General features: G+C 44.2%; 1 protein-coding gene across 1 annotated transcript; it reads left to right on the plus strand.

Moving 5' to 3' along the window:
- Positions 1 to 1,975: 1,975 nt before the first annotated feature.
- LOC138734162 (uncharacterized protein C11orf16 homolog) lies at positions 1,976 to 11,996 on the plus strand. Its single transcript, XM_069882091.1, has 8 exons — positions 1,976 to 2,132; positions 3,256 to 3,484; positions 4,076 to 4,635; positions 5,681 to 5,822; positions 7,836 to 8,071; positions 9,660 to 9,823; positions 10,530 to 10,778; positions 11,114 to 11,996. Exons 1-7 carry the CDS (start codon positions 1,992 to 1,994, stop codon positions 10,552 to 10,554), a joined length of 1,497 nt encoding a protein of 498 aa, XP_069738192.1. The 5' UTR covers positions 1,976 to 1,991; the 3' UTR covers positions 10,555 to 10,778; positions 11,114 to 11,996.
- The last annotated feature ends 1,698 nt before the right edge of the window (positions 11,997 to 13,694 follow it).

Genomic DNA, 13,694 nt, shown 5'->3' on the forward strand with positions numbered 1-13,694 from the left:
CCCCTCTCCTGGCTGTATGTTACTCTTACCTTAAATCTCTGCTTGTGAGGAGAGAGAGCACTTCATAGAATCATAGAATAGTTTGGGTTGGAAGGGACTTTAAAGACCAACTCGTCCCAACCCCCCTGCCATGGGCAGGGACACCTCCCACCACACCAGGCTGCCCAGGGGCCCATCTAACCTGGCCTTGAACACCTCCCGGGATGGGGTAGCCACAGCTCCCCTGGGCAACCTGTGCCAGTGCCTCACCGCCCTCAGAGTGAAGAAATTCTTCCTTATGTCTAGTCTAAACCTGCCCCTCTCCAGTTTATACCCGTTGCCCCTCATCCGCTCACCACAAGCCTTTGTAAACCGTCCCTCCCCAGCTTTCCTGTAGCCCCTTCAGGTACTGGAGGCCACCTTCAGGTACTTTGCTAGGTGAATGCACAGCTTTGCCTACAACCAGCGTGCCCCGATTCACAGACTTCCATGTTAGGCAGGGGTGGTCATATACTGTATTTTAAATAAATAACAGTATCATCTAAATCTGTTAGCATCCCAAACAGCTGGCATCCTCGGCTGAAACCGCATTGGTTTTGCATGTCTACCTTCTGGATGTCTCCTTGTAGTTAAGGGATTTTATGTTCCCTGCTCTTCTGAGTCTCGTAACAGCCCAAGTGCATTTTGAGGAACAGCTGACAGTGAATAGCAGCAAACTATTCAACTGTTATTTTTACTTAGCACATGACTAATGCAACTTGAGTTTATCTTTTCCCATAAAAGCTGAATGCTTTAGTATAAGCTTCATAGTTTTGTTGTCAACTCCATCTCCCAGCTCCCTTGCATTTTGTCTTTCACTTTTCTTGTAGTCCCTGCCATATTGTCCCCTGTGTCATTGTTCTCAAACATTTCATGTTTTCCATCCTGCTCAGGCCAGATGACCCCACCCCTAGCTTTGACCAGCAAAGGCAGCTTTGTCTTCCTAGTCTCAATCCTCACCTTCTTAATTCTTTCTTGACTTCTGCTCCTTTCATTGCCCTTACAGCTCTCTCTTGCTTGGAGAGTTTGGATGGCTCTTTGGAATGGGACAGGCAGCTCCAGAACCCCCACCCTCTCTCCATTCTGCTGCCTGTCCCCAAGCTGTGCCTTGCCCCCAGAAATTGGTGTATTTTTCAGGTTCAAAGCTCTTTACTAAAATCAATTAACTAAAAGGAAGTACGAAAGTAAGAAAGGAAAAGTGTTCTCATTTAAGAATCACACACTTAGTACTTCCTTCACAGAAGAGTAAAATTGTGATAGGATCTGAGATGGGCCAAAATGTATATCTACTATAGCTTCGCGTGTACTTGAAATGACACGTTATCCTTTGAAGGGGACGCATCTTGTGATGACTGAAGAAACAGTGATACAGCTGCTACATATCTAGCAACTGAACAGAAGGCAGGTGAAACACAAGTGGTTTTTTATTCACAGTTGTTATTATTTTGTATGTTTCTTCTTTCCAAGCTTGATTTCTTAATATAAAGACTATTTGTGATGAGCTTGCACACAAACAGCATGGCACCACAAGATATGATGGAAGAATAAAAGAGAGAATATACTAGAAAGTAAATTTCAATTTTAGAAATAATATTCCTGTTTAAGGATTTGTGTTCAAAAATCAGGCTTATCTTCTGCTTCCATCTCCTTCCCCCCTCCAGATAACCTCCGTGTCCACCACACATGCCCAGTGTTGCCACACAGCTAATAAATATCCCTGTGGCTGGCTGCTGCCGAGATGTCCGCGGTAAGTTCAGAATCTATAGATGGAAATCTATAGACTGGAAATGCAGAGAAGAAAAAGGCTAGGGAACAAAGACAGTTATTGTGGGGTGGGGTAGGTGTCCCATATGGATTTAGTTTCTTTCATTGTAGCAAGCTGCAGAAGTTCTGGTGGCAAGGTCTTCATTACTTCTTGTATTTTTGTTTTCCGCAGCTTTCCTGTTTGTGCATGGAACCCAGATTCCTTTTGTATGCCCTTTATATCCTCAGCAAAAAGGGATTTCATTGATTCATCCTCAGAGGCTGCCATTTTCACGAGAGGGGTTCGAGTGTTGGCAAGGAGAGAAGCTGATGGCTATTACTACCTGGGCCACATTGCCCAAGAGGTCAAGGTAGCTGTTTATTGGGAACTGTGCTGTAAGAGGATCTGTCTTTTCCCTTCTTCCCATGCCTCGCCAGCCCCACGTCCTTGCTGTGACTTGGCTCTCCTGCGATACAGCACACTTCATAACCACTCTTGTCTCCCCACATCCTATTTTCATCCGTTTCCTGATGATGACTGGCTGTTAACTGGAGGAGTCCTGCAAGCAGAAGCAGCCTGGAAATCAATTCACTTTAGCAGCCATAATAAGTCGTTATTCAGAGACAATCAAACAAAATGTGTCCCTTATCCCTATTGCCTACTTCTGCCCAGTCTAGCAGCAAAGTCAATTAGCAAAACAGTGTAATAGTAATTCAAAATGTCTGCCTCCAGGGACCACGTCCTCCTTACCGAACCGAGAGCTTTCCTTGTTCTCTTCCATCTATGTTTCTGGGATTTGTGAGATGATTTTGGATGCCAGACAGAAAATCCCCCTACAGGCTTTCTTTAAAAATCCAGTTTGTTTTGCAGTTCACAGGTTAGTTGAATAAATAGTGATGCTAGTATAGTTGAGGATGGCTGTAAGCTCCAGCGTGGGGTGGAACAGATGAAGATGGCTAAAGGCACGAGCGGCATTAGCTGGAGTAGGAGCTGACAGCATTATTTGCGTAAGTGCTCTCATAGAATTGCAGAGAAGCTGAAAATTCAGTAACAGAACTTGCCCATGCCCATTGCTGAAGGCTTGAAGTGTTTAAATGTATGAGTTACAACATTTTAATGGTTTGTTATCCTTTTGATATACTGTGTAACAAAACTGCACAGTACACAGCAGTTTCTTTTGGCCACTCTGTTTCTGGTGGGCTGTTTTCCTGGTAAAGTTCTACCCTAGCATGCTAATTGTGTTCCTACTAAAATCTAAGTCCAAAATGAAAGTAAGAGAAAGGCCATCAGCCCCTTAAGCTCCAGCTTTTTAATTGCTTTTAAAGCCCAATCTAAACACTGTACAGTGAAAAACTTGGTAGGAGGGGAAAGCTAAATTCCCAGATCATGCGCCGCTTCCTGGGATTTCTGCCACTTGCCTCTTAGCACTTTAAGTTTGGCCGTTAACTGGACCCAGATGTCTGCCTTGTAAACCGCGTGTTTTACTCTTGTAGGGCTCCAGGGAGCGCTTTTTAATTGAGTTTGACAAAAGTCACACTCTGAAAAGGAAGCTTCAGCTTCGCATGCAGGAAACGCCTCTCTACGACATTCTCCACTATGAAGATGCCAGGCAACAGCCTCTTGCTCCGGGAGATAGCGTCTTGGCGCCATGGGAGGCTAAAGCTGAACGTTTTGGCCCAGCCACTGTGCTAAAGGTTGTGGAGAACAAGGAGGTACCTTTAGGTATGCAGGATTAGCTTTCTTAACAGTGCTGAACTCGCCAGAGTTGCTGGTCGCTATACAGAAAAGAGAGCAGTCTGAACCATGGAGAATTTACAACCTACTACTTAGTTTCTCTTCATCATCTTTTTTTTTGTTGTTGTTGGCATTAAGCAGCCCGTTCTTTTTCAGTGTCAGAATTAATGCAGCTCACAGCATTAGCCTTTGCTTTGTTCTGTGAGTGGAAACATATTAAAAAGTGAGGGGTGGGAGGGCATTGTCCTCCCAACACAAGGAGAAAACTGTTCATGTCCCTCATGAGTACTCACCTCGTTATCTGTTAGTCGAGTTTTCAGCTTCTGCAGGGTAAAATCCTGGCTCACTGTGGTGATCCAGAATCTTGCTCCCTGCTGTCTCCTCAGAGGAAGTTCAAAAGAAGGTCATATTTTAAACCTATACAGCAAAAAACCGCAAGTGTTGTTACAAAATTTTCTGAAACTCAGGCTGTTACTTTTATCTCCTGCTTTCTAAGAGATAAATCACACACGCTGACAAGCTACTAATACATTCTTTGGGGTTTATTTTGTTTTGTTTTGGTTTTTTTAATATGCCCAGCATACAGCAGAAGGCAAGTACTTGTGAATTTCTGGAATGGGCAGACTAAGGAGGTGTCTTCTGAGCAAGCTCTGCGGATCCCTCTGCCCTTAAGCGAACGCATCATCCTAGAACTGCAGATGCCTCTAGCAGCCAGGCGGATGGTGGTCGGTTCAAGCCTGGATTACCCGTACATCGTGACACCGGGTTACAGAGCCTCAGGCTGTCGCAGACAGGGTCATTCACACCTGGACTGCTGGCCAAGGGGTCTGGATTCCACTCCACCGTGTGCTAAGTGCAGTGCTAGATGCACCTCCCTTCCCCATTGCTGCCTCACAGCCTGGAAACCCACAGGGCCTACAGTGCAGCAGGAAGATGCCTTCGTCCCAGGAACAAGCTCGATTAAAGAAGAGCTCAGCGAGAAAGTGGAAGAGCAGCTGTCTGAAGTGAGGATTTCGCCTTCAGAAAGAGTTTCCAAAGAGGAAGAGGAAAAGGAAGATAAGACATTGAAGGCAGAAAATGTTCCAAAAGACATTCGGTCTTGTTTGGAAGAGGACAATGAGATTATAGAACCTAAGAAGGTAAAGAGTGCTTCACCCTGGCTCTTCTCTTAACATGTGGTCTGCTGTCTGAATAAGGTTTTAGGCCTGGCCCTTAGGTACGCCCACTAAAGTATGGAGAGACTTTCTTCTGCACTGTCTTTCTGATCCTTTGACTGGGTGGGGAAAGAGCAGAAGCTGTCATTGTCATCAGCTAGAACAGACTCGTAGAACCTTGTCCACAGATGCAGAATATGAGAAGTGTCGCGTAGCCGGTTTCCTTTACACCTGCCTCTGCACAAGGGAGGTAAAGGTAGGAAAAAGTGTCAGGCTGAAGACTTTACACCAGATAAGGATTACGGTAAGGAATGCTTCATAGAAGCAATTCTTCACAGAAAGGGTCATTGGGAACTGGAACAGGCTGCCCAGGGAGGTGGTTGATTCACCTTCCCTGGAGGTGTTTAAGGCAGGGGTGGACAAGGTGCGAAGAGGCATGGTTTAGTGTTTGATAGGAATGGTTGGACTCGATGATCCGGTGGGTCTCTTCCAACCTGGTTATTCTATGATTCTATGATTCTATAGCAGACAGTCCCTGGCACAATTCTATTAAGATACTTCTCCGCCCTCTTAGAGGTGTCATCTGTCCCACTCAAAGACCAAAAAGATCCCTGGCCAGTTGATTTGGTGTTTATGAACAAGGCACTGGATGAGGATCAGCAAGGAGGAGGTTAATGTGCACCAGCTGCTGCCAAGCTTTTCTCCGTTTCTCTGCCAGGGCTGGAATCCCATGGGAGAAACACAAACTGTCTTTCAGCAAGAGCTCCTCTAGCCTCATCTCTTTTGTATCAATTTGGATCCTTCCAGGCCAAAGTACTGCCAGTTGTAGGACATTTGAAGATACAGAGAAACTCACAAAGGGACTAGAAATTACTTTATTGAAGAGTCATTTCTTTAGCAAAGAATTCTGCCAGACGTTTTCTTTTCCTTCTTTCATAAACTTCAGTTACAACTTAAGATCTTATACTGTAAGTTCATGAACCTTTTACTTATCAGGTCTGGATTATGATTGCATTCTTGTTATTTCTAGAGTCCTCAGAGGGAGATGGTTCACGCTGTGGTTGATACGGCTGTCAACACAGACAGCTGCTTAATAGAGACAATCTTCAAGGAAGAAGCAGACAGCAGACAGTGGGACACTGAAACTGAAGCTAATGTTAAATATGAACATGGTAAAGAAATTGCATGTTTTCCCCAAAAATAAGACTTGCCATGCAGTATCAGTGCAGCAGGTCATCACATCTAAAATGTGTTGTCACGGTTCTTGAGGTTTCAAAGGAAAATGCCATGCCATGAGCATAGCTACCATTGTGTGGTATCATTATATGTAGGTATTTATGGTAGCGTGGCTTGAGAAGCTGTTCATCTTCTTCTCAAGTTGAAGATATAAGTCTGGGGTTTGAGGCTTTTACAGCTACCGCAGTAACAGCTTTTGGATTTTCTTAACCTTTGTCATAATGCTCACTATAAATATTCTTTATTATGAGATTTTCTTACTTTAAAAATTAATCTGTTACATCAACTGCGACTGCCTATAGCAAAAAGATTTCACAAAGGCTGTTCTGCAGAACACCCCTTCCCTTATCTGTGCTGAAAATGATTGCTTTATAATGGCATTGAGTAAACTTTTGTTCCTTTATCATCCAGAAGGGGCTGGATCATGATTTTAGTCAAACTCTTGCTATTCTCATTTAAGCCAGTTTTGTGACAGCTGCAGGCATTTCAGTGAGGATTCTGAGAGCCTAAAGCTTGGCCTAAGTGTTACTGCTTTGCTCTCTGTCACTCCTGGTAAGAGGAGAATGAAAAGTCAAACCAGAGTGCACATTTCCTCCCTGCTGGTGTTCCAGCATTATTCCATGCAACATCTGCCACTCACATCCTCATTCTGTCTAGCAGAAAGGTGTGAGCAAACTCTGCTCATGTTCTCAGTTCCCCCAAAGCTGTGTTAGCACAGTGTTTTGCCTGAGTTAATTTCTCCTGTCTCCCAGCAGGATGTACAGCTCAAGCTTTGCCCCAGAAAGAAATTTTTAATTTTTGCTTGTCTCAGAATCATAGAATCATAGAATCATAGTATCATAGAATCATAGAATCATAGAATGGTTTGGATTGGAAGGGACTGTGAAGGTCATCCTGTCCAATCCCCCTGCAGTGAGCAGGGACATCTTCAACTCGATCAGGTTGCTCGGAGCCCCATCCAATGTGACCTTGAATGTTTCCGGGGATGGGGTATCTATCACCTCTCTGAGCAACCTGTTCCAGTGCTTCACTACCCTCAGCAAAAAAAAAAAAAAAAAAATTCCTAATATTTAGTCTAAACTTCTCCTCTTTTAGTTTAAAATCATCACCCTTTCTCCTATTGCTATAGGCCCTGCTAAAAAGATTTTACCCATCTTATAAGCTTCCTTTAAGTACTGAAATGCTGCAATAAGATCTCCTGTGTCTTCTCTTCTCCAACTGGACAACCCAAACTCTTTCAGCCTCTCTTCATAGGGGAGGTGCTCCAGCCCTCTGATCATCTTTGTGGCCCTCTGCTGGACCTGCTTCAACAGGTCCATGTCTTTCCCGTGCTGAAGGTTCCAGAGCTGGATGCAGTATTCCAGCTGGGGTCTCACCAGAGCAGAGTGGAGGGGTAGAATCGCCTCCCTCAACCTGCTGGCCATGCTTCTTTTGATACAGGCCAAGATACAACTGGCCTTCTGGGCTGCAAGCACGCATTGCTGGCTCACGTTGAGCTTCTCATCCAGCAGGATCCCCAGATCCTTCTCTGCAGGGCTGCTCTCAGTCTCTTCATCCCCCAGCTTGTATCAATACTGAGCTCCAGCCTAGGTGCAAGATCTTCGCACTTCACCGTGTTGAACCTCATGAGTTCACTGGCAGAAGCAGCTCATGTCGGTCTGTGAAATACTATAGAAACAATCCCTTAGCCAGAGTAGCTGTAAGTACAGACAGTGATCTTGTGTTACCACTCTTACTTGATTGCAACAGCAAGCTTGGTTTTTGAAAGCTGTGACCTGCTTTGCGGAGACTAAAATTTGTCCCGCTTCCTCAGAGGAAAATGTTGGTACTGAGTTATGAAAGTCTTGCTTGAATACATTTTATATGAGAAGACTTCTTTTTTCTCTAATTTGCTTTCTTTTTATAAGCTGCCTATAACCTCATATGTTCCTGCTCTAATTTTTTGAAAGGTCTTTTTGAGACGAGATTGGCAGAAGCTCCAATCCAGCATTCTCAAGGGAACCCTTCACTGGGAACCAACGCTTTGGTTCCTCTCAGGCGCCAAAGCTTCTTTGACCGAGTGAATCAATCACTAGAGAGAGACAGCCTGACCATCAAATCAGCTCTGCATGTACCGAGACCATGCAGTACCTCCAGCATGAAGGCTGGGAGATGCACAGATGTTCTAAAAGACAAAAGCGTTACAGTAAGTATTGGGTCCAAACTAGATTTAGCTACTAGGATCAAACAATTTGTTTATGTCATATGAGAATATGCTCTCCTTTGATCTCTTTCTCAAAGGTTTTTACTCCAACAAAAATTATGCCTATGCAGAATATTGGCTATGCATAAATAGAAACATGATGTTTCCACTTGGGAATCAGTGTTGTACAGGAACGGGGCACTTCTGGTATTTTCACTCAGCACTTTTGATAGAGGTTTTTTATTTCGGATCTAATCTTTTCGAAATAGACCTCTCAGCCAACTCTACTAAACAGCAAAACATTATTCCTCTTTTACAGATACTGAAAGGAAAAAGTAGAAAGTTTAGGTAGCCAGCTGAATCCCATAGCAGAGAGTGCATGTCAGGGCTGGGATGGAACTTGAAGACTCCTAATCCTTAGACCAGCCCTTTACATGCTAGATAACACCATTTGTTCACCTCCCACCTATAAAACACCTTTGATTCTTTCTTTTATCTCTCCCTCTGTAAATCATTAAACACAAACCACCCACAAGGTATGGTCTGCACAAAGAATAGCAATGCACGGGAAAACAAAGGTGTTTACTGCCCTTAGGAAGCCATACAGATCAGTGTGTTAAAAGAAATCAGTCAGAATGCTACATGAGACTGGCAGCGGCAATATTCGAAGGTCCTGTAGTGTCTTCCAGCCTGTGGGACTGGAGATGCCCTCAGGAAAGAACTGGAAGGAGACATTCTGTTTGCAGAGGAGCAGCCAATGGCAAGAACATGCTAACTGCAGCGGGGAATAGGAGAAGGGAGAATGCATTTGAGAGAGTAAAATATTCTCTGAAAACTGTTCCAGCCCCAAACAGTTCTAGCAGTGTCTTAATGGAATGCACGTCTTATGTTTTGGTTATATTTCCTTGCTCCTTATGTCATACAGAGCACTGTATGGACTACAAAAGAAATAATTTTTGCACTATGGCTGTGAAAAGAAACCTTGTAGGTGCTCCTTCATCTCTTTACACAGCACAGTGTATTTAAAAATGCAAATTAAGAACACTGCCCTGTACTGAAATGCAGCTACCACTGAAGAAAACAAAGAGACTTGACTGTGGGTAGAAATCTCAGACAGTGCAGTTAGTACACCTGCACAGAACTCCAGGAAGATTTTGTGTATGACCAGAGGGATGCGGATATTTCTTTTTTTAGTAAGATCTAATAAGGAATCTGCAATATGACTTGTGGTCACAGCCTGTGGTTTTCCATCCAATCCAGAAGCTGACACAAAGATTGGGTAGTTTTGACACTGGCTCAACACTGGAACAAGCAGAACAGCACAGCCTACTGACCTATAAAGAACTCCTAAAATACCTGGATCTTCAGGCACCCCTTTGTTGGTTAAGCCTCATCTTTTGTACAGGTTTTAGCACCATAACTCAGTATTTTCACAGATGGGAAGAGACACTATTATACATGAGCCAGGGTGGCTCCCATTGCTCAGGAATGACATTTGAAGACTAAGCTGTTCTGGTTTTGTAGGTTTACAGTTTGCATTAGGAAAATACAGTGATGAGATTGAGGGTTCAGTTTCTACTTTTTCTCTTAGAAATCAATCCTTCATGGTGCATCTCAGGAGCCATGGGAAGAGATAGACTTCAACAGAGCCAAGACTGAGCACAAAAGATGGCAAGAGGAACAGAGGCAGCTGAAGAGGGAGCAGCAGCAAGAGGCAGATGTCACCAAATGCCAGCTGCGCAGGGACAGACAGAGGTAACACCTTGGAGCTAACTGGTTTTGGCAGCAAGTGTCAGAAGGCTGGTAATGTCCCCTCCCTGGTGCTCTCATTCAGTCTCTGAACATCACACGTAGTGCTTCATGTCAGTCTCTGCAGAGTGGTCATGGTGGTTTACTAATCAGACTAAAATCGATGTTTGAGGTTTGGCCAAGCAGGTGCGCACGGACTCATTGCCTTTAGCATTAACTCCAAGAAATTCCCTTCATTCTCATCCTCAGACCAAAAGTCCTTTTGCCTCCCAAACCTGTGTTCCTGGCCCCACAGACCATTTAAGCTCAGCAGATCTATGCCCCCCTCACTCATCTCCTTCCATCTCTTGTGTTGCCCCTTTGGCTCCATGACCAATACAAATAGACACCCAGTTGTGCAAATTAGTCGTACAGCTCTGTCTGCGCAATCCATTTCATTGGTTCCTGGTCTTCAGGGCTAAGAACTCAGAACAGTAACCAGGGTATCTAGTCAGGAGAACAGATCCCTGCCGCTGGCTGACATCAGGCACCAGCCCATTTGGAGGTTTACCCACCTCCGTGTAGGACACAGGTTTATCCCTCATAACAAAGAGTCTCGGAATATTAACAGAGCACAGCTTGTCAGACTATCTGCTTTGCGTCTTAAACACTGTTCTTTTCTTCTATTGTTCCTTATTTCTGAGAAGTTTGAGAAATTTTGTTTTGGGAACAGGCAGCGATTGCCTCAGAGGACATAGCAAGAGCTGGAGAACCAGCTGGAGGGCAAAGACAGAGCTTTGCAGCACTTGGCACAGCTCCAGGCTGCTGGGGCAGAGAGGAGCAGGAAGGAGTCCCTCTTGCTAGAGGAGGAGAAGAGGAAGGCAGGTCAGAGGCTGCAGTTCTTAAAGACACGCATTTGCAGAGAGAGGAGTTGCAGGCAGAACGCAATGAAAGGAGCTTTGAACAAAAGAGAGGAAGGTTGGTAAGGGTAGTTTCAGAAATATTTTTCCTCTACTACTGTGTTTCCAGCAGTGGCTCTGTCCACAGTATTTGTCATCCACCTGTTCTGTATCCAATAACACTATATTATTTAGAGATAAATAAATGAAGGGTAATGATGTTTCTTGACACGTGTATAGAGATATAAGAAGCAAAATTCTGTGCAGTAGAAGTAGAATTCTCCATCTCTCCATCCTGCGTGCCAGGAATGAATTTCCAAAGATTATACCCATTTCTGACTTCTGCCAGTGAAAATTGTGGATAAAACTCAGCACAAAAGCTGGCTGTACAGTTGTAAATGTCTTTATTTTTATGTAGGCTTTTCTCAGGAGCAGAATGCAGTCATGACAAGAAATGTTGGAACAAGAATCACAGGAGCTGGACAGGCAGTGAAAACAGCACAAGGCTACCAAAGGAAGAGTGTTCCAGAGCAGAGAACGTTCACACCAGAAGAAGGAAAAAGAAGCCCAAAAACACTGTGACCTCCAGCAGTACCTCAGAGAACAGAATCTTTTGATGCTCCAGGCATCACTGCTAGCATAGGGAAGCTGCAGAGCGGGTGAGCAGACCCTTGAGCAGCTCACAGACCTGCTCTGTGTCTTGTAGGTGTCAGCCTGTGTGTTGGAGCTTGGGTGCTTGAGTCAAGTGGAATTAGGATTGCTGGAGAAGTCTTTAATCTCCCTTCCCTTGCAGCCACCAGCATGCATTTTCACTGCTTCATCCTTTATGTGCCTTTCTTTCTGGAGTTACTGTTCTAGCCCTGCTCTGTCAAATGAAGTGGTAAAAGCAGAGGCGCAGGTTATGTCCTGCTAATACAAGTCTGCAGGGAAACCAAATTCAGGCTTGAAAAGGCTTTCGCTCCTGAATTCTGGGGACTTTCTGTCCCGCTGTGTTTCTTTCAGGCAGTGCCAGAAGAGCACATTTCATTGAATGGCCAGCAGTTTCTTAGCAATAAAGAGTCAGACTGCATTCCTCAGAGATAATGGAAGCTGGGCCTTCAGATTTGCCCAGAAAGATGGTTAAAGTCTCTCATCCGGATGTTTACAAACTATTCTAAAGCCTTAATATCCAAAAGGGATATTTTTAACCTTAGGATCCGTAATAGCCATGAACCATCCTGAGATTTTTGTTTTAAAAAAAGGGAAAAAGGAAAGATGAACCTAAATATAAGGTGAAGGCTTTGGCATTTTATTTGTTTAAGTTAAGATCTGCAAAACTTCCAACTTGCTGCATGTACGGAAACTACACGCGAAGCACAGTTTTGCATTTTAGGCATGGAATTCTACCACCTGCTTGAAGCTCTGTTTAACCTCTGGAGAAGTTGGCTTAAATGTGCTCAGCATGAGCACGGCTGGCTGTGCCCAAGACCTGTGTTAACTGAAGGACTCAGCCGAGGCTGCACACACCACAGAGCGCTGTGCTGGCACCTCTGCCCCTGCAGCGGGATGGAATGGGAGGGGGCACACACATACTGAGGGAAAGTGGGTGCTAGCAGCACACCGAGTTTTTTGTTAATGTAAAGTTTGGGAGTATCTTGCTTTTCTTCTTTTCTGAGTTCTCTTTCATGTGCTAGTTAAGACAAGAATGTTAGGAGTTTAAGTCTAATTAGACTTACAGAAACAAGCCTAAACCTTAAAATTAAACTCTACTGCTGCTTTAAACCTTACGCATTTGGTACTGGAATACATACTGATTAAAGGAAAGTACATGAAATACATTATACAGAATCTAAGCTTGTTTTTCTGACTTCGTTTATGTGTCATTAATCACTATTTTATGATCATCATAAAGCAGCAGACTGTCTGCTTACATACTCTCTCTTCATTGCTTAACTATCTGAAAGCAGACCACTGCAGACACCCTGGGCTGCTGCCATTTCACATCCAGCAGATCTGGGAATATATTTAGTATTACAGTATTTTCAATCACTCATGCCCTTAAGCGAACGCGTCTTCCTAGAACTGCAGATGCCTCTAGCAGCCAGGCGGATGGTGGTCGGTTCAAGCAGGAATTACCTGTACATCGTGACACCGGGTTACAGAGCCTCAGGCTGTCGCAGACAGGGTCATTCACACCTGGACTGCTGGCCAAGGGGTCTGGATTCCACTCCACCATGTGCTAAGTGCAGCACTAGGGGCACCTCCCTTCCCCATTGCTGCCTCACAGCCTGGGAACCCACAGGGCCTACAGGGCCTACAGTGCAGCAGGAAGATGCCTTCGTCCCAGGAACAAGCTCAATTAAAGAAGAGCTCAGCAAGAAAGTAGAAGAGCAACTGTCTGAAGTGAGGAGTTCACCTTCCTCTTTCCAGAGAAGAAGAAGAAAAGGAAGAAAAAATATTGAAGATAGAAAATGTTCCAAAAGACATTCAGTCTTGTTTGGAAGAGGACAATGAGGTTATAGAACCTAAGAAGGAAAAGAGTGCTTCACTTTATTGAAGAGTTGTTTCTTTAGCAAAGAATTCCACCAGAGGTTTTCTTTTCGTTCTTTGGTAAACTTCAGTTACAACTTAAGATCTTAAGCAGCAAGTTCACGAACTTTTTACTTATCAGGTCTGGATTATGATTGCATTCTTGTTATTTCTAGAGTCCTCAGAGGGAGATGGCTCACGCTATGGTTGATACGGCTGTCAACACAGACAGCTGGTTAACGGACACAATCCACAAGGAAGCAGACAGCAGGATACTGAAATTGTACATGTTTTTCCCCAAACATAAGATGTGCCACAATGTATCAGTGCAGGAAGCCATCACATCTAAGATCTGTTGTTACAGTTCGTGAGGCTTCAAAGGAAAATGCCATCATGCTATGCTCTGAACATAGCTACCATCATGTGGTATCATTATAAGTAGGTATTAATGGTAGCGTGACTTCAGAAGCTGTTCATCTTCTTCTCAAGTT

This window comes from Phaenicophaeus curvirostris, chromosome 1, assembly GCF_032191515.1.
Source record: "Phaenicophaeus curvirostris isolate KB17595 chromosome 1, BPBGC_Pcur_1.0, whole genome shotgun sequence".
NCBI lineage: Eukaryota > Metazoa > Chordata > Aves > Cuculiformes > Cuculidae > Phaenicophaeus > Phaenicophaeus curvirostris.

Coding starts and splice junctions, on each gene's coding strand:
- LOC138734162 (XM_069882091.1), top strand. CDS start 1,992: ATGCCCTTTATATCCTCAGCAAAAAGGGATTTCATTGATTCATCCTCA. Junction 2,133..3,255: donor ACATTGCCCAAGAGGTCAAG/GTAGCTGTTTAT, acceptor TTACTCTTGTAG/GGCTCCAGGGAGCGCTTTTT. Junction 4,636..5,680: donor AGATTATAGAACCTAAGAAG/GTAAAGAGTGCT, acceptor TGTTATTTCTAG/AGTCCTCAGAGGGAGATGGT.